Genomic DNA, 27,682 nt, shown 5'->3' with positions numbered 1-27,682 from the left:
CTTACAACACAATAGAAACAATCATACTCTAGCATCAAGATGATATTAGAGAGGCTCGTGATTAACACATCCAAACTCTAACAAAAACACACGTAAGTGCCACACTAAAACTAGGTTAGTGACAATCTATTTAAAGCACACATCTGGACTGAATTTAGGCTTCAAAAATGCAGCAAGGAGTCTGCTAAAGATCTGCAAAAACTTCTCCATAAAAATAGGTATTCAATTAAGAGTTTCCTAAAATATCTCAACATTCCTAAAATGTCTTAACCTTTAGAAAACTGAATGCTTTTCAGTACCAACATGATCTCTGATTCCTCAATCTTGGACGCCACATAGGATTACTTTAATATTCTCAAAATATTCAGTAATTAAATTGAACCAACATAATTTAAGCTGTAAACTCTAACAGACTGGAAATCCTACTCTTCTAGTTAAGACATCACATTCAACATGTTGAACCTGCAAGTTGAAACATCTTGTTCAACATGTTGCTGCGAAGTTAGTTTTGCCAAAATTGATGCCATTCATAATTTAAGAGAAATAACATCCATTACCTGACCATCCCCATATACATATTCTATAATCAAAGAGAACTCAAACCCGAATTTAAATTCAATCAAAATGAATTTTCTATGTCAAATTCGGAGCAAATTTCGATGGATACTCACGGATAGGGGTTTGCTTCGGTTAGTATATATTTCTTTCATTTCTTCCACTTTGCTTGCATAACTATATTATTGAAAACTAAAACGACTAAGCAGTGAGGTCGTTTTATTAAGTTCCATTGACTAGACGTTCTAACAAGGAGTCCCACCCACCGCGTAGTGCTCTCTTCCTGCTTTAGTACGGCATCTCCGGCCAAAGCTAACTGAAACCGAAACAGCCACCGATCACACCACACCATGGACAGCAAAAACGTCGTCGTTTGCGACAACGGAACCGGAGTACTTCTCTCTCTCACTCTTTCTCCAATATCTTCTTTTCATATCAAAATCAAACCGCATTGCATCGGATCCAACAGATCTTTGAAAAATCACCAATCTCAAATTATCACAAATCGTGTTTTCCAATTTTCTACTTCTGATGTATTTTTTTTGTGTTTCTATTTAAATTCAGTATGTGAAGTGTGGATTTGCTGGTGAGAATTTCCCTACCTCCGTTTTTCCTTGTGTTGTGGGGAGGCCAATGCTCCGATACGAAGAATCTCTTACCGAGCAAGAGTTAAAGGCATGTGAAACCTGATTTTTGAGGTTTTTGAATTATGATATGTACTTTGTTTGATCTACTATATGACATGTGGTTGTTTGTATATGATTTTTTACAAGTTCATAGTGATTTTCTGGGTCTAGTTGTTGAGAGTCAGACGTTGATTAGAGATATAGAGATATGACCAATGTAGTGCTCATTTTAGATAAACTGCTTAATTAAGAGCTTACAAAACCCCAGGGTTGGCCTAGTGGTGAAGGCGGCTTGTGTTCTAGTGTGCTCCTTTCAAGCATAGTTTTAAATTACTGTCGCGATGCGGTTGCGGGTGTTGCGATTGCGACCATTGCGATTGCTGCGATGTACATTGTGATTGTTGCGGCGTGAATTTTTATTGAGAAGTAAATTGAGTTTTTGGGTTCTAAATTTTGAGTTTTGATGAAAATACTTGAAAAAATTTGGACGATGTTGTCTGATGCGGTTCCTAATGTAGTAGGACACATGATTTAAAATCACACCGCAATTACTACCACATCAGCAATATTGCGTCTGCAATTATGGTTACCAATCGTAATTTAAAACCATCTCAAGGTCTTAGGTTTGAATCCCGACAGGTGCAAACAACCCTTTGTTGAGCCAATTCCATACAAAGTTTTGCTCTGGCTGGGTTTAAACGGGCCTCCCACAAGTGGAAGGCCGGATACCAAGATTTAAAAAAAATGCTTACAATATAAGGTCTTACGGGTATGTGTTTATATATAAGCTATTTTTGTAACAAAGGATAAAATAGACCAATCCAAACCGTCTCACAAGGGTTTATGCTAGGAGATAAGCTTAATCTTAAATAAGTCAATCGAAACAGGCTCTTGTTATTGGGCCAAAATCTGTTATTGGGCCAATATTATGCTTATTCCTCCCCATTAGTTCACACATCAAATGTCGGTTTTGTGGGGTTTAGTTAAATCCTAGTTCCAATTTCTAAGATAATATTAGAGCCTATTTCAGATAGGGTCAATGTTTTTTGACTTGCATTTGTTCGTGTTTTCAAATGTTTAGCTGTGGGTGTTACAGAGTGTATTCCTGTTATTCCACCCACATTAATCCACAGTTTAGAATTTTTAGATGTAGATTTCTGAATGTAGGTGGGTGTGTTGAGATTTCCACATCAACTAGAGACACGTCTTAGGAAGTGTTTACAACGTTTGGATAGCTTTCATCATACATGTCGGTTTTGTGGGTTGAGTTAGCCCTCAAGTCTATTCATCGTAAACAATAATATTTATGCACTTTAATTTCCTGATTTTAAGATATTGCTTAGGTCTTGTGAGATTTGTTATTTACTTTTTAAGTTATGCTCTGTTTAGGATATTGTTGTTGGCGAGGGATGTGCAGACCTGCGACATCAGCTTGATATATCTTATCCTGTGACCAATGGAATTGTCCAAAACTGGGATGACATGTGTCATGTGTGGGATCATGCATTTTACAACGAATTAAAAGTAACCTTCTGGTGCTTCTTTCTCATTGTTCTTTCAACTGTGACTGTTTGATATCGTAGCTAACTCTGGGCCACAATTTTACTGACAGATTAATCCGCAAGACTGTAAGATTCTACTTACTGATCCGCCTCTTAATCCCTCAAAGAATCGTGAAAAAATGGTCTGTGCAATTATGCTCTCCCTTTTGCTAATTTCTTGCATTTAATTGTTTTAAATGTTATTGTTTATGTGATTTGACCTGGCAGGTCGAGACAATGTTTGAGAAGTACAATTTTGCTGGAGTGTTTATCCAAATCCAAGCTGTTCTAACATTATATGCTCAAGGTGCTTATAGAGATGAGTGAAGGTTAATGTTTTTTGTTTTGTTTTTTATCTCATCCTAATTAGAGCTTGCACCCTATAATTGCTGTTACTCATTCTTGGAAACTACTAACACTCATCATAACATACCTATTTATAAACCTTGGATATTCTATAATGTATGATAGCTTTATTTCACAAATCAAATGTGGCGACATCATATATCCTAATTTGCAAGGCTTTGAAATAGGCTAATTTGTGCTTTCAACGATTAAGTAACAAATAGCAGGAACCAAAACCCACACGTACACCGATTTCTACGAATCATACCTTTTATCAATATGCAATCTTTGTGCCTTCATAACACTTCTTTGCTTGTCTCAGGTTTGCTTACTGGATTAGTTATAGACTCGGGTGATGGTGTCACTCATGTGGTAATTAATTAAGCTCTATGCTACTTAATTATATTGTATTGCAGATCACTATGAGGGTGCTGTACTAGATTCTATCTCTTATTGTTATATAATAACTATGTTGTCAAGCTTTACAATCCAAATTCTTAATCCTAACCACCAAACTAATTTCTTCCGCACATGTCCAATGGTCAAGGACAGTGAGATATCCAATCTTTAATTTCATCAGATTACGAATCATTTCTCTGGCTTGTGGGGTCTCAAATCGACTACAGGTAGTCTCTAAAATGACCAATCCAACCACTTGTCCAAAAGTCATTTGTATGGTTAATGGGGTGCTGAAGTGGGTGGTAGCCATGATAAGCCCCTTACTCAAAATACAGTACAAATAGACCCAGTATTTCTCAGGCTTTTCAGAGAACCTATGGATCACAAACTTGAAACAAACTTAAAATAGCAACAAAAACACAAACAATGATCTATAAAACACCATAAAAACATCATATATCAAACTGGACAAAAGTGAAGTGACTTGCCATGGTGGCTTTGAAAGGGGGCTTGGGGGCCGTGTTTGCAATTGTAAGTGAGGGAGTAACCATGGGGGTCGTTTTTACTAATATACAATATATAAAATTTCATTGTACATGAATGTATGCATGTGGCACTATGTCATAACACATTATTAATGGTTCAACACAGTTTGGAGATATGCAAATCTAATATTTGTGTAGAGAATTATTTAAATCAATTCTTGAAAAGTAAATTATTACTCTCCTGCACGGCTTTTGCTTGAAGCAAAATGAAAATGGAGTTAAGCATAATTTATGAATATGATATACTGACTTACCAATTATAATCTTGCTACACAAGCATTATGTAGATCCATGGTTTAATGAAGTAAAAGGTGGTTAAAAAGTTTAGTTTTATGAGAAATAGTTATTTGAAAGTATTCATTCAAAAAATGTTGTAATGAAAATTTCGAATCTTGATCTAGGTCCCAGTTGTTGACGGCTATTCATTCCCTCATTTGACAAAACGAATGAATGTAGCTGGCCGGCATATAACTGCCTATCTCGTTGATTTGCTTTCAAGGAGGGGGTGAGAGCTATTTCTTTTCATTTCAGGTGTAATGTAATATAAGTATTATGAAACCCTTTTATGCTTTAATTCTAACTGGAACACAATTTTCTTTCCTCAAGATATGCAGTGAATAGGACAGCTGATTTTGAGACTGTTAGGGAAATCAAAGAGAAGCTATGCTATATAGGGTTAGAAACAAATCTCAAATCAAATATTAGTTTTGTATGCCCTAAAATGTTTTCTCAACAGTTCATCTAATTTACTGCAGCTATGACTACAAGAGGGAATATCAGTTGGGGCTTGAAACCACTATCCTTGTTAAGAACTATACTGTAAGTTGGCATCCTGAATTTCCTGAAATCTGCACGAGTAGTTCTGTGTAAATGATTTAGTTAGCAATTCTGGTCGAAATGACTTTCCTGAATATAAAGGCACAGATGGCTCAAGTTCTACTGATCTATTAATGTTCTTTATTGAGTTTATTTTCATATGTTTTTCAAAGCTTTTCTTTAACCAATTCATAGTAGTTGTCTTAATGCATATGCGAAATATGTAATATGCTTATCCCCTAACTTGAGCTAATTGTCAATTTTAGTCTCTAAACTTTCCTAAGTAGTTTTTTCATCCTCCAATTTCTGAAATATTTTACAACCGGTCCTCGTTGATATATTTTTGTTTCTATTATTAGAGTTTGACCTAACTCATCCTTACAAAACCGGTTGGTAAGGGGAGGAATGTCACTATATAAACTCTTTCAATGCTCTATCTCCAACCAATGTGGGACTTTAGGACCTTCCTAATACCTACAATACAATATATGGTCTATTTTTGGGATTCAGTCCTTTAATATTTGATTATGTTCAACTAGTCGTTGTAAAACAAATATTACATGGACTAGAATGAGAATAAACAAAATTATATTACAGGGACTAAAAAAATAACTGGTACCAATTGTAGTACATTTCAAAACATTTAGGACAAATATATACTTTTTAAACTTTAGGAATTAAAACTGCAATGACCCCAAGTCGTTCCACTCGCTTCATACATGCCAAAAGGTGTTGTCATTCATATACTGTTTATGTTGATATCACTTATATTGATTTGCACTCTCTAAATCAGCTTCCAGATGGAAGAGTCATTAAAGTAGGCACTGAAAGGTTCCAGGCCCCTGAGGCTCTTTTCACACCGGTAAGTACTTGTTGCTCATTTCGCTCATGTTTTCTCTAAATGAGCTTTTCAAAACCTATCAAAATGATTATAGTGTAGAAGGATTTGTTAACATTAGTATTTTTATAATGTGCCAGTGCAATTCTAGCTAAATATATAAGGTGTATATTTTTTTGGCTTATGATTGCTTGGTGTTTTCCCTCTTCTTGCAGGAACTTATAGATGTTGAAGGTGATGGAATGGCTGACATGGTGTTTCGTTGCATTCAAGAAATGGATATTGACAACCGGATGATGGTATGATGCTCCATTTGAAATATATATTCTTTAATATCTTTAACATAAGTTATTTTTTACCTGTTGATTATCTCCATTTAAAATTTAAAAGGTTGTACTGTAATGGTATCTTCCATATCTCAAAATTTAACTATGGGAGTGAAATAGTATTAGTTTTTAGCTTTCTTGAATGACATTTATGACAGCTATTAGATACGTCACTTCAGCACATCCTAACCGATTTCATTTCCCCTTAAATCGAAGAACTTATACTTATTATAAAAACCACTTCAGCTCTAGATAATCTTTTTATAACTTTCACAGAATATTCCTCCGTCCTCTTCTACTGTATTTTGAAAATGTCATGCAATTTATTCTACATCTTGTTCTGATCTTTTTTTTTTGCAGCTTTATCAACACATAGTTTTAAGTGGAGGGAGCACCATGTATCCTGGATTACCAAGCAGGTAGTTGGTTATTTCTCCTTTACATCAGAACTAATTTTCTTTAATCTTTTCTGTTGCTGTTTTTTTTCTTAAATATCATCACGTGTTCCCTGAGCATGTATTGCATAACTTTGATCTCAATCCATTAGTTTCTTTTCAGCTAAATCCAGGCTTATGATATTTTAATTGTATATAGTACCGAGTTAATTGGCACTGTCTATTGGTGTAAATTGATTTTACGCTCACATCCAATAAGAACCCACTTCATTGCTTTGCCACTTTAATATACAATTAATTAATTTCAAAGTACATTTACAAGAGTGAGATGACAGGGAAAAACAATGGAATCTCGTAAGTGTCATGTAGAACTGGTTTACACTGATAGCACTCCTTTAAACTCATATAGTAATAGATAATGCCTCATATTTATGCTACACGTATACGTGATCACCTGTTGTTCAATATTTGAAATGTTTACGGTATCTCTCTGCATATTTTTCTTTGGCCAAAAGTGCGTTCTAGAACTCTATTATACATTGTTTATTTGCAAGCTAGGTTACTCATCTAAGCATATATCATTTTAATGATGCCCTATACTTGCTTTACTATTATGCATTAAATAGTATATTTCTAGAATCTAGATTGTTTTGAATTTCAAATTTTGATGTAAATAAATAATTTGGAAGGTCCCTTTATTTCTGCTTTTATTTTTTCATCTGTTGGCACATGGTGTTTGGTACTCTTAAAACGGTTTGGGTTTTCTTTGTGTGTTACCAAAATAAAGTTGGTAATCCTGTTTTCTTTTTCTTTCTCCCATCTTCAGATTGGAAAAAGAAATACTTGATCGTTATCTTGATGTTGTTTTGAAGGGAAACAAAGATGGATTGAAGGTAAACTTCAATTTTCTTATCTTTTTGCTTCTGCATTACAGAACACATGTTGAAAACAACTTATCGCGTGCATATCAACTATGCACTTACAGAACACATGTTTAAGTCTAAGCTGTTTTTATTCAATGAGAGAAAGAAGGAGAAGTTCGCATAAACTTATTCTCATTTTTCTTGTTATTCGTAATCAGAAATTGCGACTAAGAATTGAAGACCCACCACGTAGGAAACACATGGTGTACCTTGGAGGTGCTGTCCTTGCAGGAATAATGAAGGTTTGAGTTAAATGTTATTTTTTTTGCTTGTTGCTATCTAAACCTTATTGGATTGGGCTATTCTGAAAGTGCAAAATAAAAACCGTTGTTCGAAAAGTTATTAAGCTTTTAGCCACTTTAAACATTATTATAGGAAAAAAATACACCAGGTGTCATCTAACTTAATTAAAGTTTAAAAAAATGTCTTGTATTTTTTTTCTCTGTCAAGTTAGTATTTTTTTCATCTCAAGTTAGTCCATTATATTTAAAAACATAAAAAATGTTCAACCAAACTTACTTTTTCATCTATGTATGATACCAGAAGTCTTAACCACCCAACAAAGTAAATTACATATTTAATTCAGTAAGATAACATCATAATGACTGCAATATGTAATCCATCAAAATTAACATGATTTTTTCAATTTTATTATTTAATATCGTGACGTCATTGGTGTCAATGAGTGGTTAATTGTGTTGCTGAGAAATATGAAGGAATAGAAGTGAACTAAGAAAAAAAGAAGTTGATTAATTTTTTAAGATAAAGGACTAATTTTACACCATAAAGGTAAAGGACTTGGACTTGTTTAAAAATTTAAATTAAAGGGTTCTAATATAGTTTTGCCTTTATTATACATTAGTATATATGTTACGTCATCAAAGTTTATACACAACTTTACTCTCTAAATGTATGTTTGGTTTCACGGTTGGAGTGCTTACAATTGATTTTGGGATAATTGATTTTGACATTTTGGTTGCTCTCGGGTAGACTTGATTATGCTTTGCAGAATCGATTCTACTTGAAATTATGATTTGTAGCTTTTGAGTTTAAACGTGAATTTTACATAGAAATTTACCGTTCAATTCACTTTTGCAAAAATTTATCCAAACATAAGTCACTTTAACTTCAATTTCACTGCAAAACCAAAATTTATCCAAACATAAGTCACTTTAACTTCAATTTCACTGCAAAACCAAACACACGCCAGTTTACATATTTCACTTTAGAGGATCCAAATAATTTGAGTCTTTCCTAGTTTGAAAACAAACATCATCCAAGAAACTTTTTCTCTGGTGGTTAAAATGCAGGATGCGCCAGAGTTTTGGATTAACAGGGAAGATTATCTAGAAGAAGGACTGGCTTGCCTGAGTAGGTGTGGCCAAGCTTGACTTACAGAGTTCCATTGATGACCAAAAATAAGACATTATTTTGTGAAGCAAAATCACATCAGAGATTGGGTGATGAATACTCAAATCAAAGCTATAATATTTGTAACTGCCTTCACCAGTTTGCATTAAATGCTGTTGTCCCTGTAAATGTACTGAAAGCTAGTTTTGAAAGAACAAGAAGTCTCGTTTCTTGATAGATACGACAAAAGAATTAATGTAGTATCTTGCTTGCTACCCAATTATTGTTGCAACTTTGTTGCCATATTTGGTGAATAAAAAACAGTGTAAATACTTTCTTGAGAGTCTGTACTAACACAAATACAATTGTACTAATCTTTGCATTTCATTGAGTTTTGTTTGCAGATAAATTGGGGAAATTTCTTAACAGACCTCCTAATCTTTTTGGTCACCCCTGGCGAAATTCTCAGAATGCCCCTATATTTCGGAAATGCATCTCCGAAATCACTTTTTTTCTGAAAAAACTTCCGAAAACACGAAAAAAAGGTGTTTTCGGAGATGCATTTCCGAAAACATCCCTTTTTTGAGTTTTCGGAGATGCATTTCCGAAAAATCCCCTTTTTGGGAAAGGGGGTGTGTTCGGAGATGCATATCCGAAATATTCCAAGACCAAATTGGTATTGGAATGTTTCGGATATACACTTCAATAATTAAAAAATTAAAATCAAAGTGTCAATAAAATCAAGGTGAATCAAAATTTCCTAAACAATTTTAAAGTTAAAAATTATTTTACTAACTTATATAAATCAAAAACATTTTAATTTCATAATTAAATTTTGATTATTTAGAATTAAATATAAAATTTATTCTTTAAATAAAATTAAGACAAAATCTTTTTTTAATTTTTTTAAACTAAATAAAAATTTATAACTCATTTTTAATTATGAATCAGAATAGAAATATATAAATATATAATAATAATTATTAATTTTATAAGTGAAATATATAAATATATAATAATTATTATATAAATATATAATAATATAATAATTATTATAAATTAAAACACTATTTTTTTAAATTTTTTTTAATTATTATATAAATATATAAATATATTTATAATTAATATATAATAATTATTATATAAATATATAAATATATAATAATTTTCATAAATATATAATAATTATTATAATTATTATATAAATATATAAATATATAAATTAAAACACTCATTTTTTTAATTTTTTTTGTAAATATATAATAATTATTATAAATATATAAATAAAAAATTATAACTCATTTTGTAAGTGAAATTATTTTAATTTTTTTAATTAAAATTATTTTAAATTTTAAAATATGAATCAGAATATAAATATATAATTATTATTATTCATAACTCATAAATTATATCAAAATATATAATTATTATTATTCATTACTCATAAATTATATCAAATTTATGATATATGAATTAATTAATATCATAAAATTAATTTTTGGGATTTTTTTAGATTTTTTTTTGTTGTTTCGGAGATGCATCTCCGAATTTGTCAAAATCCCAATTTTTGGGATTTTTTCGGAAATACACTTCCGAAGTCTGAAAAAATTAAAAAAAAAAAACATTTCCGAAGCGGGATAAAATTGGGTTTTCGCTGGGGGTGACCCCGTAGCGAGGTGGGTAAAGAAATTTTCTAAAATTGGTCTAGGTGTTGAATGCCTATAACTTATAATCCCTATGTAGGTCATTTTTTTTAAATGTGTAAAACTCTCGATACATACGCAGGAAATGATGTTTAATAGCAACTAATTATTTGATACATTTTTTGTTTGTTTATATCTATGAATCAATTTGAGTAAGTTATTACTCCCTCCGTTTTTTATTATAAGTCGTTTTGGAAAAAAAATTTGTATTTAAATATAAGTCGCTTTACAATTCCAATGAATAATTAATGCTACTTTTCCTATTATATCCTTAAATATTTATTATTCTCTCTCCTTTCAATTATATAAATTTATCTTCCATATGTCATTAATGAAGGATAATTTTGTAAAAACCTTCAAAATTTCTCATTTTCATACAACAATTATTATTTTTCTTAAACTGTGTGAAAAGTCTAAAACGACTTATAATAAAAAACGGAGGGAGTAATATTTATGAATAATATTTTAAAAAAATTATTAGCAACATGTTCTTGCAAGATTAATTTTTAATAAGCATTCAATCCTTTTGTACTTTTAAAAAATTATTAAATTAGTCCAATAAATAATTTTATATGATTATATTTTAATAATAATTTATTTGCTAAACTATAATTATCTCAATTGTTAAATATTAAAATTTGCCAGATTTATCAAATCCCCCCAAAATTTGATTCGCGCAAAAGCAATTATAATCCTCAATGAATGTATTTTTTAGAAAAATCAATTGACAAAAAAATGAAGGCAGGAGGCGTTGTCTTGATTGCAGTAAGTAGGGACATATGACCCTTTTCTTTGACAAACAAAAAATTAATTTTTTAAAATAATATTTAAATACATGTTTTTATAAGAAAATAAGAAAATTTAGAAAAAAATAAGACAAGAGACGTTTGCCTGAATGCAGTATATAGAGACATGGCTTTTACTTAGAATTAATTAATTCTTTGATTTATACAAGTTGTAGATAATTTAACCAAAACTAATAGGAACTATATTCAATACATTTTTATTTTCTTATAATATAGATTGCAATTTATAATCAAATTTTACTAACAATTCCACAAATTTTCTAAACATAATTTAAAGTAATTCGTTACTCAATCATGCAACTTTTCCTAACACTGCCAAAAACGATGATGTGAGGAAAGAACAATTCTTATTTGTTATCATCATCTAAGAAGTAACTAATATTGATTTCATTTTATTTTAAGTTTCCTCAGTTTCAAACAAGGACCGACTCATGTAGTAAAATGTGTTAGGTTATCAAATGTTATGGTCACCAATCTCACCAAACAAATCCTACACATTGGTTTTTTTGACTTGGTCTTTTTGTCTTAAGTCTCTTTACTAGTGACCTAATCTCACCCAAACATGATCCAAATATTCACAAAAGAAAAGCAAAACAATTTTCAATTTTTTAATAAGAGTCAATCAAACCATATTTGTATAGGTAGAAAAATCTAATAATAAAACTCACTTACATTTGACAAACGCACTTATCATAATGTTTAAATCCGTTATGCAAAAATGAGACGGGATCGACATTATTGAGAGCGCAGATCTAAAATCTTGATATATCCTTAAAAAAGTGAAGTTGAACAGGACGGACAATAAACTTTTAAAATTTAAAAATTATAAAAAGTATGTTTAAAAATTATAAAAATTATTGTGAGTGGACATATTTGACAACGCAGACCTGAAAAATTGGTCTGTCTCGTAAAAAATCGGGGCAAAACGAAAATGCTCGACAAATCAAACCCATGTTATCATCCCTACTTACACTATTCCGTTAATCAGCTCAATTATTAGTTATAAAGAGATATTATAAAGAGATATATCTGATTGTTAATCCAATTCAATGGTTAATTGTGAGATCATTCGAGTACAAAAATATTATTCAAATTCGTAATAGTCGGTTTATTCATCTTTAAATATTTTTTTAAATAGAAACTTTCACTTAAACTCAAAGAGATCTTTTCATAGTATTTTAAAAAGCAGCAATGCTATTTCTACATCTGGTTTTATACACCGTATGCCTTACACCGTAATTTTAAAGTTCATTTTAACTCTAGCACATATTCCAAGACATGTAAAAAATAATAAAAAATAGAAAAAGGTAGACTTGATTGTATATTTATATGGTGTATATGTCATTTTGAGTGTCACTATAGCATTTCTCTTTTAAAAGTTGTAATTATAGTATTTTTAAAGTATAGCTTTTTCAAAAATCCACGTTTGTAGCTTGTACCGTTGTCCAAAAACAACTAACTCTAACCTCTTCCCATTACATTTATTTTCTATCATATCTTTTATTTAAACCCCTAAGATACACCATTCCATATATCATACATATATAACAAACCCCTCTTAAAGATACTCATCACATTTCCCATTTCATATTTGTGTTAACCAATTCAGGTATCATCAAATAACAAAACACATACATTCCATGTGACATTTCCAACATTTCCTTAAACATTTGTTCTTGTTTTTTTTTTTTTTCTTGTTTTTTTCAGGTGAATTAAGCAAGAACATTTTGAGATGGAGAACTCCAACTATGAAAACGGTTTCCAACAAATTAATGTGAAGCTAACAAGTGAACCATCACTTGTTCCACCATCAGAAGAAACAACAAAAGGAACATACTTTCTATCAAACCTTGATCAAAACATCGCGGTCATTGTTCGAACCGTTTATTGTTTCAAAAACAAAGACAAGGGAAACGAGGATGCTTGTGAAGTGATTAAGAATGCACTGAAGGATGTTCTTGTTCATTATTACCCTCTTGCTGGGAGATTGAGCATAAGCTCAGAGGGGAAACTGATTGTGGATTGTACTGGAGAAGGTGCTCTTTTTGTTGAAGCTGAAGCTAATTGTTGTATGGAGGAAATTGGTGATATTACAAAACCTGATCCTAGGACTCTTGGGATGTTGGTTTATGATATTCCTGATGCTAAACATATTCTTCAGATGCCTCCTTTGGTTGCTCAGGTATGTTTTGTGACTAGTGAAACTATTTTTTTTAGTTAGGTCCCTAATTTTTTTTGAGTAATTTGTAATTAGATCTTAAAATTTAAGGATTTACATGTTTAGAGATTTAAATTTTTAAAGGTTGGATCCACCTACTAGACCGTGACCGAATACAAGATCGTCATTGAGGGCATGCAATATAAACTATAGTATTGCACATAGCCCAAAATTTTCCACTTTAAAACCATGGTTAAATAAAACTCATAGAATATTTACCAATTCTTAAACTTCAACAAAATAAGGCTCCTATTTATTTTGTCTTTGCCACGAAACGCGTGCTTCAAAAAACTTAAGACAACCAGACAGTTAGAGCTGTGCACGGACAGTTAAAGCTTTGCAGGGTCCAGTTCAGTGAAAAAACTAAATTGAATGATTGTAAAAGATAATTTAAATCGAATCAAACCGTTTTAATTTATTCAGAATTTGACTAAATTAAAAGTAGAGTATTCATTTGGTATATCCGTTCGGAATTCCGAACCACATCAAATATTAGAAGACAATTTTTTTTAAATGGAGCCATTTATTAAAGAATCAAACTATTATATATTTTTTAATCTTTTAATAAACATTTTTAAACTTGTTCTTAGCATTTTCATTTTCAATTTCGGTTTGATTTGATTTGTTTATCATTTGGTTCAATTCTAAAGCTATTTATGTAAGATAGTTCGATTTATTAATTAAACAGTTCGATTAATTCAACTTTAATTTGGTTCAGTTATTTTTATAGTCCTCCTTGACCATAGACACTAAAAACCTTTTATGTGAAAAATGATAAAAAGGAATTTTTTTCACACTTTGTCTTGTAATCTTGAAGAATCAATTCAATATTTCAGGTAACTAAATTCAAATGTGGAGGTTTCGCTCTTGGACTATGCATGAATCACTGCATGTTTGATGGAATTGGAGCTATGGAGTTTGTGAACTCATGGGGAGAACAAGCAAGAGGTTTACCAATCTCAATCCCTCCGGTTCTCGACCGAAGCATACTAAAGGCGCGCAATCCACCAAGGATTGAGCATTTGCACCAAGAATTCGCTGACATCGAAGACAAATCAAACACTAACAGCTTATACGAAGACGAAATGGTGTATAGGTCATTCTGTTTCGATCCCGAAAAACTAAAAGAATTGAAGAAAAAAGCCATGGAGGATGAAGATGGTGTTCTTGAGTCTTGCACAACATTTGAAGTGCTTTCAGCTTTTGTTTGGATAGCTAGAACAAAAGCACTTAAGTTGCTTCCAGAGCAAGAAACAAAGCTTCTTTTTGCAGTTGATGGAAGGGCAAAATTTGAACCAAAACTCCCAAAAGGGTATTTTGGGAATGGAATTGTGCTAACAAAATCTGTTTGTAAAGCAGGTGAAATTACAAACAAGCCCTTTTCATATACTGTGAAACTTATTCAACAAGCAATTAAGATGGTGAATGATGGATACATGAGATCAGCTATTGATTATTTTGAGGTGACAAGAGCTAGGCCTTCTTTGGCTTGCACACTCTTGATCACAACTTGGTCTAGGCTTTCTTTTCATATTACTGATTTCGGTTGGGGCGAACCGGTCCTATCGGGACCGGTTGGCTTGCCGGAGAAGGAAGTGATTTTGTTCCTTTCACATGGGCAGGAGAGGAGGAACATCAATGTGCTTCTTGGTTTGCCTGCTCCTGTCATGAAGATCTTTCAAGATTTGATGAAGATTTAGGATTTTATTATTATGTTATGTTACATATGATTTGATTATGTTATTATTTACTATATGGTATGTTATTTCTTAAAGTGAGTATTTATTATGTTTAAGAATTTATTGGTGATACTGTTAGTCAATAATTAATGTCCTTGTATTAACAATTTATTTATATTATTATATAAATATATTTTTGATGGTTGATTTCATACATTTTATTGTTATTTTTTGGGCTTGATCTCTAATTTTCGGAAAAAACATCTATGAAAATTTAAAATTTAATGGAAGAATAAGTAAATATAATAAATAACTATTTCAGACAAAATCAAACTATAATTTTAAAATCAACTATCTACCCAATACTAAAATGTAGCCCAAAATTACTTATTACCCCCTGCACTCAAATTTTTTTACACTACTAAAAGGTCTTTCCTGTAATTAACAAATTCAATATTCATCCATGCCATTTGGTAGTCTTCTATTGGTCAATGTCTTCAATTTTTGTACTTTGCCAATCTACTTTTCACAACATTTCGTTTCCTCCAACAAATATTGTCTCTTTGCAAACAAGAACCATACCTCTCCTTTTTTTCTCCCCTAACCCTAGCCGCCGCAGCTCCTTCTCCTTTCTATATAGGACCATTGCCACCTCCGATTGAAAAACCGATGCCATATTCGTTCTCTTCATCTCTCAACCCTCCTAATGAACCGAATCAAATTTTGTTTCGGTGACTTGTCGTTGACCCAGATTATGGGTTGTGGTTTTGATTTCATTGATACACTCTCTTTGTATTCTCACCATGAAATTCAATTTTTGTCACAAGTTTGGAATGGAGAAGGGTTCTCTTAGGGTTTTGAAGGCTTGGTACTCTCCTATCTCAAATGGTCAGTATTTCTAATTAATACTTTCTATTTCTTTTCATTATATTATTTTGTTTGGCTGAGACATTTGTGACATTTGTTGTTTCTATTGATTTTGTTGGTTTTTGATGTAGTTTTATCAACATTGGACAATATGGATTTTGTTGCAAACATGGTTAGCTCTGTTGTTAGAGCTTTCGGTTCTTCATGCTTAGTATTGTTGATATAATTAACAACTCACTTATAGATAACTGTCCACATTTGTCACTATTCTTGAGTTGTTAACATATTTTTGAATTGCTATTTGCCTAAATGTCACAAATCTGTATCACTCAGCCTTATGCTAAATAGCTTCAAGCAAGCTTTTTATAAATTGTCATTTGTTGTAAGACTTACTTCATACTATTAAATGATTTTGCTTGCTTTTAAATCTAAACACATAACAATAATCTTATTTTCTTTTGTTTATTTTTGTTATTATTGATAGTTAATTTTTATTTTCAATTGCAATGGTTCATGAGATTTTAGGTAACTTTGACCAGATATAGCTGACTTTATACTTATTTAATATAAAATCAATTGTACCTTTCTATTACTAATGTGTGGTTTTTTTCATGCTTAGATAAAGGTAGTCTGTAATGGTCAGTCTTGCTTGTGGTCTTATCTTTGTATTTCCCACTAGAGATTTTAATCCTATAATTGTTTTGCCCTGTGTATTTTAGTTCTACCTCAACACAATATCAACATTTATAATTTGGCATATTTCCTCATTTCCATCATTTTCCAATATATGTGAAATTGAACACTCATTCTTATGACCCTTTAAATTTTAGTTATGTGAAATTGACTCGGATCCATCTCTTTATTTTGGCAGTTTTTATCTATGAAATGTGCAACAGTAATTCCACGGCTGGATTTTAATATTGAAGGTCTTCTTGCTAAAGATGTAAGTTGTTCATCTATTTGCATACCAGTTAGGAAAAAAAGCTTAAGATCTGCAACTCTGTCTAACATTGCGTTATTGTATTATGAATTTTACTCTGTTACATCAATCTTAGCCAGGGCTAATTCAGGCAGTTATTCCAAACATGACAAATCCGTCCGATATCCTCCGTAGAGCTATGCATCCACAATTGAGTGGAGGGTTCAAGGAGCCAAATCAGGTAATAATCATTAAAGTTGCTTTTGCGGCCAAATTATGTTTGCATTAGGTTTATTAGCTGACTATATTTTGATACAATTTGCTATAGATGCATGATATGTGGGAGTATGAGCTTCACAATATTATACAAATGAGCTTTGCAACAACTGCTCCCACAAGTAACCAAGACGCGGATGATATAAATTCCCAATCAAATAACCCATTTTCTTAAAGCACATAATGCTGATGTGATTGAATTTTCATGGAATAAGTATTATAACATTTGATTTTGGTGTTCCATTATCTCAATTTCAGGTGTAGCACATAATTGCAGGTTGATTTATTGATTGGTAAAGGGAAGGGAAGACCACACTGCCATCTCTGCGGTAGGAATAGGAGGGCAAGGTAGAACCACTCTAGCCAAGAATATTTACTCCTTTTTATAAGCATAATATTTTAGTCATGAAAATAGAAGCTTTATTTTCTTCTCTCATATGCTTTATTATTTTAACTAAGAATCACCAATTATAAGGTACTGTTCGAAAGAGTGTGAAACACTATATGCATTGTTATGCCAATTATGATTTGTCAATAACATTTCATCAGTCCATTTATAGTTTACTTATGCTATCTGCAACTCTCTTGACATTTCATACATTTTCTCCATGTGCGAATTGAGTTTTGTTACATATTATTGAGGCTGAAGATCTACATTTAAACTAAACAACCTATTTATTAAAGCATTTATATGTAGACTAGCCTACCCAAGACATTAATATTAAGTTTCTGTTTTGCTCCAAATCCATTGAAAAAATCATTAGTGGTTATTTGCATCAACATTTTAACTGTTGTTGATCTTTCGAACTCTCCCTTTGACAGGATGAGGATGCGTTTTTCAGATTTAGAGTTGGAGTGGTAGTTACCGCTGTAGTGGTCATCCTCAGAACATGAATGAACATTCCAAAAGAGGGAAGTAGAGCTCCTTTCCAACTCAAGGCTTCTATGATTCAAACTTTCAAGTTAACTTCAGAAGGAGTTGCTATTAATAATGATATGAAAGCTATTCAGCACCAGGTAATTTTCTATGTCCATGGTTATGAGTTTTCCTTTTGAGTGATAGCTATTATTGTTAAACTTGTAATGTCATTGAACATCAATGACCTCAAAAGCTTATTAGTAAGATTGATAGATTTAACAAAATTTGTTTTTTTTTGAAATTCTATGTTAACTCCACTTCAACACCTATTTTTTTTAAATGTTTTCTACTTCTTCATGCTTTGTGACTAAGTTTTTCAAATTTGTTCACAATCTGTTTTCATCAATATCAATTTTAATCACAAGATTTTTTATGGTAATTGTCTACCGCTTCATGCTTTTTGGTTAGTTTTTCAAATCTCATCACATGCTATTTTGTATGCTATCTACCTTTTCAAATCCAAATGCTAACCAACCATATAATTCTTACCAGTTACAAGTTATGTTCTAAGACCAATTAAAAAAGATGGTTGCGCTTCACCTTTATACTGCACCTTTATACTTTCACTTTTCCACTCAGTTAATATTTGATCTTATTCTTCATGACCTAGAAAGTGAAATATATGTTGTTCTTTTTTCTTATCAAATTTGGGATAATCTTTTAATTATTCTTGAACACTATATATATGTTTTTACTTTACTTTAAGTGGATCTCCTTAGTTTAAGTTTATTTTATCATAAAAATTGTAGATTTATTTAAAAAAATATATATAATTTTTTAGAGTATTTTGTTATAATGTCCCATAAAGACCAAGATCCTTATGTCTATTGTGTTTTACACATTTTAGTGTTTCTTAAAACCACTTGACACAAGAAATCTATCAGGTGTCATTTTTTAAGCAGGATGGAAACCTTATTAAGTTTATGAGTTTTAGCCTCATTATTTGATTCTTATATAAAACTGAATTTTGAAAGTTATAAGAATGTATAGAACCTACTTAGTGATCCTTTCTCATGTTTTTTTTTTGACAGGTTGAATTATGGCTTTATTGCATAAAAAGATCACTGCGAAGCTTTGATCGTAAATAAATAGTATTCAATAAATAGAAAGAGAGGAGACTTTGGATGAACTGAAAAGTAATTTCTTCTTTTGCTTGAAGGATTCTAAATAGATAGTATTCAATATTTTTTTTCAACTGATATAAATGAGATTAATCTTCATATTACAACTATGCACTATGATTGTCAAAATATCTCCACTATTTATGTGGGACTAATTCATTTTTTACACTTATACACAAAGTTTGGCTAATAAATAAATTAATTGAAATACAATTATATAATAATTACTTATTTGGTTAATGCAGTTCAGTCTATATAATAATTATTTATTTTATAAATAAAAAATTTATTTCAAATTTAGATTTGCATTTAATTGTATTTTATACGATAATTATTCATATTATAATAATATTAATAGTAAATAAATAAATATTTAATTGCAATACTTTATCAAAAATATTTAAACTTTTAATTGCACGGGTCACTAGCACCATAATACTTAATTTTTTGAACTGATCAAGCCTTATCAAATGATCATAAGATATGAATGAATTTATTTGTGCGGATGCACAGGTCGCTATCACTATAATATTTAATTTTTTTGAAATGATCAAGCCTTATCAAATCATCTAAGATATAAATGAAGGCACCCGTGCGGACGCACAGGTCTTCTACTAGTTTAGTTAAAAAATAAGTAGAATATGAAGTAAAGATTTTTAAAATAAAAAGAAAAAGAGCAATAAAAAATTATTAAAAAAAAACTCTTTTGTATTCATCTGATTCTCAATCATAAATAAGTTGATGCATACTCACAATAAAATTAAAATAATTGTTATTAATTTTTGCATTAAGTCTTTTATTTTTGCCACTTCCATGCCGCCGCCACCGGCCAAGTCACCAAATAGATGTGCATTTAAGTCTCTTAGACAGTCGTTACAGAATATTCTCACTAATATTCTCAGTGAAGGTTAAGGAATTACTATTGTGAAGGAGAGAGTGAACCTGAATGGAAAGGGACTTATGAAAGTCTCTCTTGAAGAAGAAAACTGATTGCTACCAACGGTCACGTTGGATGAGAAGTTTTTTTCCAGGAATTGGGCAATCCTTGGAAGGAGAGACTAGTCATTAAACTCCTTGGGAATAACGTGTGATTTCATTGATGAAGGATATGTTGAAAAAATGTGGAAACTTACCGGAAGTTTTGAGATCATGGACGTTGATAAATGTTTCTTTATGGTCAAGTTAGAACTGCTCGCAGATAGGGAGAAAATTTAGTTAGAAGGTCCACAAATGTATTTGACCATTATTTGGCAGTAGCTCGATGGACTTCAGACTTTGCATCTCCTATCACAAAGTGGAAAAGACTCTGGTTTATATTCGATTTCCAAGGCTTAACTTATTGTATTATGATGAGAGTGTCCTTCTTGGTTTAACACCTGTTGTGGCTACTCTTGTTAAACTAGATACTAACACCTTGAATGTAAAGAGGGGGAAAGGTGTTAGAACAAGATTTGTTCTGATCAATATTCTTAGTTTTGATGATAACAAGTATATGAATTTTGTATGAGATAATGTGGTACTCTAATACTATTCAATTTCTGTTTCAGGAATTATATAAAGAGTATGCACAAAATCAGCGCAAGAAGCACTGACTCAGAAGGTTCAGCATGCAACATCAAAACATGGTCTGGCAAGACATCAGAAGATGGTCAAGCAGAATCAGAACACGAGTCTATGGAAGCATCAGAAGAACTTGAGATCAGAAGCAGAAGCACTGAAGTTCTCATGGTATCACGCTCATAAGCTCTTCAAGGTCAGAAGACAAGAAGGTGCTCTGCACCAAGCTGTTTGACTCTGATGACATTCAAACGTTGTTTACACAAACATCATATCAGAAGCAAGTACTAGACAGGCAGGCTACGCTGACTGACAAAAGGAACGTTAGAAGCTATTAAAGGCAACGTCAGTAGACACAGCGGAAACAAGGCTCGAGGTAGTTGACAAAAGAGTGAAACATTAAATGCAATGCTGTACGGAATACGCAAAGCATTAAATGCTCCCAACGGTCATCTTCTCAAGTGCCTATAAATATGAAGTTCTGATGAGAAGCTTAACAACACTTGCGCACTATCCAGAAACGATGTCAAATTCAAAAGCTCTCAAACTTCATCATCAAGCTCACTACATTGCTGTTGTAATATCTTAGTGAGATTTAAGCTTAAACTTAAGAGAAAATCACAGTTGTGATAATAGCTTTTTAAGAAGCATTGTAACTCTTAAAAGAATTTGTTTACATTAATTTGTAAGTTCTAGAGTGATCAGGTTGTTGATCAGTATACTCTAGCAAGTCTTAGAAGTTGTCTAAGCAGTTTATTCCTAGAGTGATCAGGTTGTGATCAGGATACTCTAGAAGACTTAGCAGTTGGCTAAGTGGAAAACTATTGTAATCAAGTGTGATTAGTGGATTAAATCCTCAGGTGAGGTAAATCACTCCAAGGGGGTGGATTGGAGTAGTTTAGTTAACAACGAACCAGGATAAAAATCATTGTGCAAATTGTTTTTATCTTACAAGTTTTAAAGCTACACTTATTCAAACCCCCCCTTTCTAAGTGTTTTTCTATCCTTCAATTGGCATCAGAGCGCCGGTTCTAAGGTGCAAGCACTTAACCGTGTTTAAAAAAGATTCAGGAAGAGAAAAACGCTTCAGTAAAAGATGGCTGGTGAAATTCCAACAAACACACCTACATCTACATCTGGCTCTGCTGAGCAATACAATGGAAATGGTAACAATGGTTATACTAGACCACCAGTATTTGATGGTGAAAACTTTGAATACTGGAAAGATAAACTGGAAAGTTACTTTCTTGGTCTAGATTGTGACTTATGGGATCTTCTGGTGGATGGTTACAAATATCCAGTGAATGCTACTGGCGTAAGGCTTACAAGACAAGAAATGAATGATAATTAAAAGAAGCTTTTCAAAAATCATCATAAATGTAGGACTGTTTTGCTGAATGCTATCTCTCATGCTGAGTATGAGAAGATATCTAACAGGGAAACTGCCCATGATATATATGAGTCATTGAAAATGACCCATGAAGGAAATGCTCAAGTCAAGGAGACCAAAGCTCTTGCTCTAATCCAAAAATATGAAGCCTTCAAGATGGAGGACGATGAAGATATTGAGAAGATGTTCTCAAGATTTCAAACGCTAACTGCTGGATTAAGAGTTCTGGACAAAGGTTACACCAAGGTTGATCATGTAAAGAAGATCATCAGAAGCTTACCCAGAAGATGGGGTCCAATGGTGACTGCATTCAAGATTGCAAAGAATCTGAATGAGGTTTCTTTGGAAGAGCTAATCAGTGCCTTGAGAAGCCATGAGATAGAGCTGGATGCAAATGAGCCTCAGAAGAAAGGTAAGTCTATTGCATTAAAATTTAATATTAAAAAATGCACTAACGCTTTTCAGGCTGAAGAAGTAGATTATGAAGAATCAGAATCAGAAGAAGAAGATGAACTGTCCATGATCTCCAGAAGAGTAAACTAACTCTGGAAGAGCAAACAAAGGAAGTTCAAAAGCTTCAGAAGTTCAAAGAAGTTTGAACGAGGAGAATCTTCTGGTGGCAGAAGATCTGACAAGAAGGTCGTCTGCTATGAGTGCAATGAGCCTGGACACTTCAAGAATGAATGTCCAAAACTTCAGAAGGAGAATCCCAAGAAGAAGTTTCATAAGAAGAAAGGTCTTATGGCAACATGGGATGATTCTGAATAAGAATCAGAATCAGACTCTGAAGGAGAGCAAGCCAACTTTGCACTAATGGCCACAGTGGATGATGGATCAGAATCTACATCAGAATCAGATTCTGAAGAGATATCCTTAGCTACAAAGAGGACAAAGCACAAAATGTCATGGTACCTGGACTCTGGGTGCTCGCGACACATGACGGGAAGAAGGTCTATGTTCCAAGACCTGGTGCTTAAGTCTGGTGGAGAAGTCAAGTTTGGAGGAGATCAGAAGGGCAAAATAATTGGCTCTGGAACCATAAGTATTGGTAACTCTCCTTCCATAACTAACGCATAACTTATTGTCCATAAGTCAATTAAGTGACAATGGTTATGATATAATCTTCAATCAAAAGTCTTGCAAGGCTGTAAGTCAGAAGGATGGCTCAATCCTATTTACAGGCAAGAGAAAGAACAACATCTATAAGATTGATCTTTCAGATCTTGAGAAGCAGAAGGTGACTTGCCTTATGTCTGTTTCTGAAGAGCAATGGGTCTGGCACAGAAGATTAGGACATGCTAGTTTTAGAAAGATTTCTTAGATTAACAAACTAAATCTGGTCAGAGGACTCCCAAATCTGAAATATAAATCAGATGCTCTTTGTGAAGCATGTCAAAAGGGAAAGTTCTCCAAACCTGCATTCAAATCTAAGAATGTTGTCTCTTCCTCAAGGCCATTAGAACTTCTGCACATTGATCTGTTTGGACCAGTCAAAACAGCATCTGTCAGAGGGAAGAAATATGGATTAGTCATCGTAGATGATTATAGCCGCTGGACATGGGTAAAGTTCTTAAAACACAAGGATGAGTCTCATTCAGTGTTCTTTGAATTCTGTACTCAGATTCAATCTGAGAAGGAGTGCAAAATCATAAAGGTCAGAAGTGATCATGGTGGCGAATTTGAGAACAGATTCTTTGAGGATTCCTTCAAAGAAAATGGTATTGCCCATGATTTCTCTTGCCCTAGAACTCCACAGCAAAATGGAGTTGTAGAGCGAAAGAATAGGACTCTGCAAGAAATGGCCAGAACCATGATCAATGAGACCAATATGGCTAAGCACTTCTGGGCAGAAGCAATAAACACTGCATGTTATATTCAGAATAGAATCTCTATAAGACATATTCTAAATAAGACTCCTTATGAATTGTGGAAGAACAGAAAGCCCAACATTTCATATTTTCATCCTTTTGGATGTGTGTGTTTTATTCTGAATACTAAAGATCATCTTGGTAAGTTTGATTCTAAGGCACAAAAATGTTTTCTTCTTGGATATTCTGAACGCTCTAAAGGCTACAGAGTATACAATACTGAAACATTGGTTGTAGAAGAATCAATCAATATCAGGTTTGATGATAAGCTTGGTCTTGGAAAACCAAAACAGTTTGAGAATTTTGCAGATATAGATATTGACATATCAGAAGTTGTAGAACCAAGAAGCAAAGCTCCAGAAGCTGAACGTCTCAGAAGCAAAGGATCTGAAGATCAAGTTGCTGCATCTTTAGAGAATCTCAGGATTTCTGAAGAGCCAACAGTCAGAAGATTTCCCAGACTCACTTCAGCTCATTCAGAAGATGTGATTCTTGGAAAGAAAGATGATCCTATCAGAACTAGATCGTTTCTAAATAATGACAATCAGAAGCAGTGATCAGAATCAGAAGGTGTAAAGTCTATTCAGTGCAACACAGCTGTCATCAAGAGCATTCTGATGGTGAACACGTGTATGTACGGTTAGTAAAAGCGTGAGTTAATCTGATGGGACGCCGCCCTAGGTAACTGTGTTAAATCATTTCATTTACCACGATCTCTCATCTAACGTCACTCATCATTTAATGCAATTGATTTCATTTGATTTTGTAACTGTTCATTCTCATAACTTCATTGCATTCATTTTCAAATCCGTCTCTATAAGTACTTTTCAAATCATAACGTTTATCTTTTTCGCTCCCATTTTCTCTTTCTTCTTGCATGCATTTTTGCAATCTTTTCAGTCTCTTCTCAAACCCTAAGCGCAAACCCAAATCTTGTTCTTCAAATTTCTGTTCTGTTTCAATGGCCGCTTCATCATCTCTCAATGTTGGCTCATCTGTCTCTCTTCATCTTCAAGAAGAAGAAAATCAGCAAATCACTCCGGTTGTTGCCTGCTCTATTCCTAAGAAGGATATGGAAGTTATTTGTGAACTCATGGTAGATTTTGATAGCATCGAAGAACATGCATATCATCTTAAAGAAGATATCATTTTTCAAGGATGGACCTCATTGTTTGCTGAGTTCTGTGGACCGGTCTACCCAGATCTTGTTAAGGAATTTTGGGTACATGCAGTTGTTGCCCCTAAGTCCATTCTGTCTTTCGTCCATGGGAAGTTTGTGGTAGTTACTAAGAACATTCTGAGAGTGATGTTCGATCTAAGAAACCCTGAGGGTGCTTATGAAATTGATCAAAGGGCTGATTGGGATGAAGTGTTGTCTACCCTTTACACAGACGTTAAGATGACAAAGCATGTCAAGGACATGAAAGACCTCTACAAAATCTGGACCAAGATTCTTCTGGGGTGTTTCTATCACAGGAAAGGAACACATGCTGCAGATTTCGTCAACAATGAGCAGAAATACATTCTGTATTGCATTGCCACTAAGAAGAAGGTTGATGTTATCTACATAATCTTCAATCACATGTGGAATGCTGTGAGGGATTCCAGAAATGCCTTCAGAGTAAAAAATTGTACGATCATTCCCTTTGGAAGAATCATTACAAACCTTCTGGTTCACTCCAAGACTGTTGAGAACCTGGAAGCTGAAGGTACTATCAAAGACCTTGTCGTTACCACTGGAAGTTGCTTGAATGCTCTCACTTTGAGAAAGATAAAAGTTATTGATACTATCATCAAAACCCCTCAACCTCTTCCTGGAACAAGAAGCAGAAGAGATCCTATTCTTGCTAACTTTGAAACCTTCTTCAGAAGTGATGTGCCAGAAGTCAGAGCTAAATATCTGAAGTCACTCAAAGAAGATGAAGGAGTAAAAGATCAAGAGAAAGGTGCTCCTGCTAAAGGAGGTCGCAGGAAAACTTCTACTTCTAGGGCTGCTGCCTCAGAAGATGTTTCAGAAGCTGCTCCTTAAGCTGCTGAAAAGAAGGAAAGAAGGACCAAAAGAAAATTTGATCATCCTTCTGATAATCAGGTGAAGGTAGTTCAGAATGTAGCTGCTGCTACTGTTAAAGAGGTTGTTCCAAAAGAAGTTATTGCTGAAGTCGTTCAAGCTGTGTCAATTGAATTTGAAAAGAATAAGAAGAAGGCTGCTGATAAGAAGAAGAAGAAGAAGTCGATTAAAAATGTTGAAAATGTTAAAGCTGTTGAGAAGAAGAAGATCAGAAAAAGGAAGCTGATAATAAATGACTCCGATGAAGAAGAGGTTGTTCAAGAAACTGTGAATCAGCAAGCTAAAATCTCTCAAGGACCAACAACTCAAGCAGTTGAAGGTCAAAAGGTTGCTGTTAATGAGAAGGAAGCTCTGGAATCTTCCAGAAGGAGAGAAATCTCTCGTGGTAAAGCAAAGATTGTTGAAGAGCAGAAGAGTAAGAAGCAGAAGAAGCTTGAGGCCGTGTTCGAAGCTGTTCAGAAGGTATCCAAAGGTATACATCTCTCTGAACCTGATTCTGTTCCTGTTTTACGTTCAGAAGTTGCACCAATAGCTGTTGCCCAAACCCCTGAACCAGATAAAGCCCCATCAGAATCACCCATCAAAATCCACGTTCTTACACCTCCCACTTCTCCTGTAACCAAAATCCTTACTCCTCCTCCTTCACCCACTCTAGATGCTCCCATTCCTTCTCCTCCTCCCTCAACCAACCTTGCTTCTGACCAGGTCCTTGATAACCCTGTTCTTGATATACCACCCCTACAAACTCTCTTTCCACCTCACACAAATATATCCACTTCTCAACCTCCTCCCCATGCCAGCTATGAACCCATTCCTTCCACCTCTCAAAACAACCCATGTGTTTCTGATCTTCCAGACTCTGCATCACATGAGCAATTGCTCCGTGATTGCAACTACACTCCCAAGCCTCGTCCTGAAGCTGAAATGGTAGTGTTAGACTCTGAGAATGAAGCAGAATCATCTTTTAGGTTGGATAGAGAACCTCAACCCTATTCTATCCCTAACCCTGTCTCTCCAATAACCAAAATAAAATCCCGCCAGGAATACCCTATTGGTGTAATTTTTGAATTGGTAAAGAGGAATCTCAGAAGAGTCTTTGATACTCTCAGAATCGCTGGAAGTGCTGGCCTGAATGATGTTGCTATGCGAAAGTTCCGGAGAATCTTCCGAAGAAAAGCTGATGCTTGTTTTGAAGAACTTCAGGAAGTTTGTGTAGAAGCTGCTCCACGGCCTTGTGGTATTCTGTGAAGTTATGAAGACTTCTGGTTCGCTCGTCTCGGAGGGAGATATATCTTTGAGGAGAAGCTGTTCATTGATGAACTGGAAGAAGCAAGAATTGCTGCTGCAATGGAAGCTAACCCTTGCAGGGAGATTGTGGTCTGGAGATCTCAATATCCTGTTCTGCTCGGAGACTTCAGGACTCTTTTTGAATTTCTGAGGGAAAACCCTTCTGAGGAAGATCCAAGCTTGGTCATTCCAGAAGTTGTTGACCCACCAGAAGTTGAAGGTCCTTCTGCTCCTAGGAATCTTGCTGCCATTCTTCAGGCACTTGAGAATGGAGATTCTGAGGTACCTGCTGCAGAGTATGGAGATGCTTCTATGGAAGAAGCAGATGCTGAAGATCATGTTGCT

The 27,682-nt window shown here is 33.4% G+C and overlaps 2 protein-coding genes across 2 annotated transcripts; both read left to right on the top strand.

Annotated features, from left to right (window-relative positions):
• Positions 1-748: 748 nt before the first annotated feature.
• On the top strand, positions 749-9,005 carry LOC131631963 (actin-related protein 2). The gene is made up of 15 exons (XM_058902726.1): positions 749-947; positions 1,120-1,230; positions 2,571-2,705; positions 2,794-2,865; positions 2,951-3,029; positions 3,390-3,439; positions 4,413-4,516; positions 4,618-4,686; positions 4,767-4,830; positions 5,621-5,689; positions 5,881-5,964; positions 6,352-6,410; positions 7,213-7,279; positions 7,468-7,551; positions 8,620-9,005. The coding sequence occupies exons 1-15, from the start codon at positions 906-908 to the stop codon at positions 8,698-8,700; spliced, it is 1,170 nt and encodes a 389-aa protein (XP_058758709.1). The 5' UTR covers positions 749-905; the 3' UTR covers positions 8,701-9,005.
• Positions 9,006-12,624: 3,619 nt separating this feature from the next.
• LOC131631976 (omega-hydroxypalmitate O-feruloyl transferase-like) lies at positions 12,625-15,265 on the top strand. The gene is made up of 3 exons (XM_058902740.1): positions 12,625-12,777; positions 12,876-13,350; positions 14,223-15,265. The coding sequence occupies exons 2-3, from the start codon at positions 12,901-12,903 to the stop codon at positions 15,084-15,086; spliced, it is 1,314 nt and encodes a 437-aa protein (XP_058758723.1). The 5' UTR covers positions 12,625-12,777; positions 12,876-12,900; the 3' UTR covers positions 15,087-15,265.
• The last annotated feature ends 12,417 nt before the right edge of the window (positions 15,266-27,682 follow it).

The sequence above is a fragment of the Vicia villosa genome, unplaced genomic scaffold (genome assembly GCF_029867415.1).
Source record: "Vicia villosa cultivar HV-30 ecotype Madison, WI unplaced genomic scaffold, Vvil1.0 ctg.000892F_1_1, whole genome shotgun sequence".
Classification (NCBI taxonomy): Eukaryota; Viridiplantae; Streptophyta; class Magnoliopsida; order Fabales; family Fabaceae; genus Vicia; species Vicia villosa.
The sequence above is the reverse complement of the archived record's forward strand: the minus strand, read 5'-3'. Positions and strand labels throughout refer to the sequence as shown.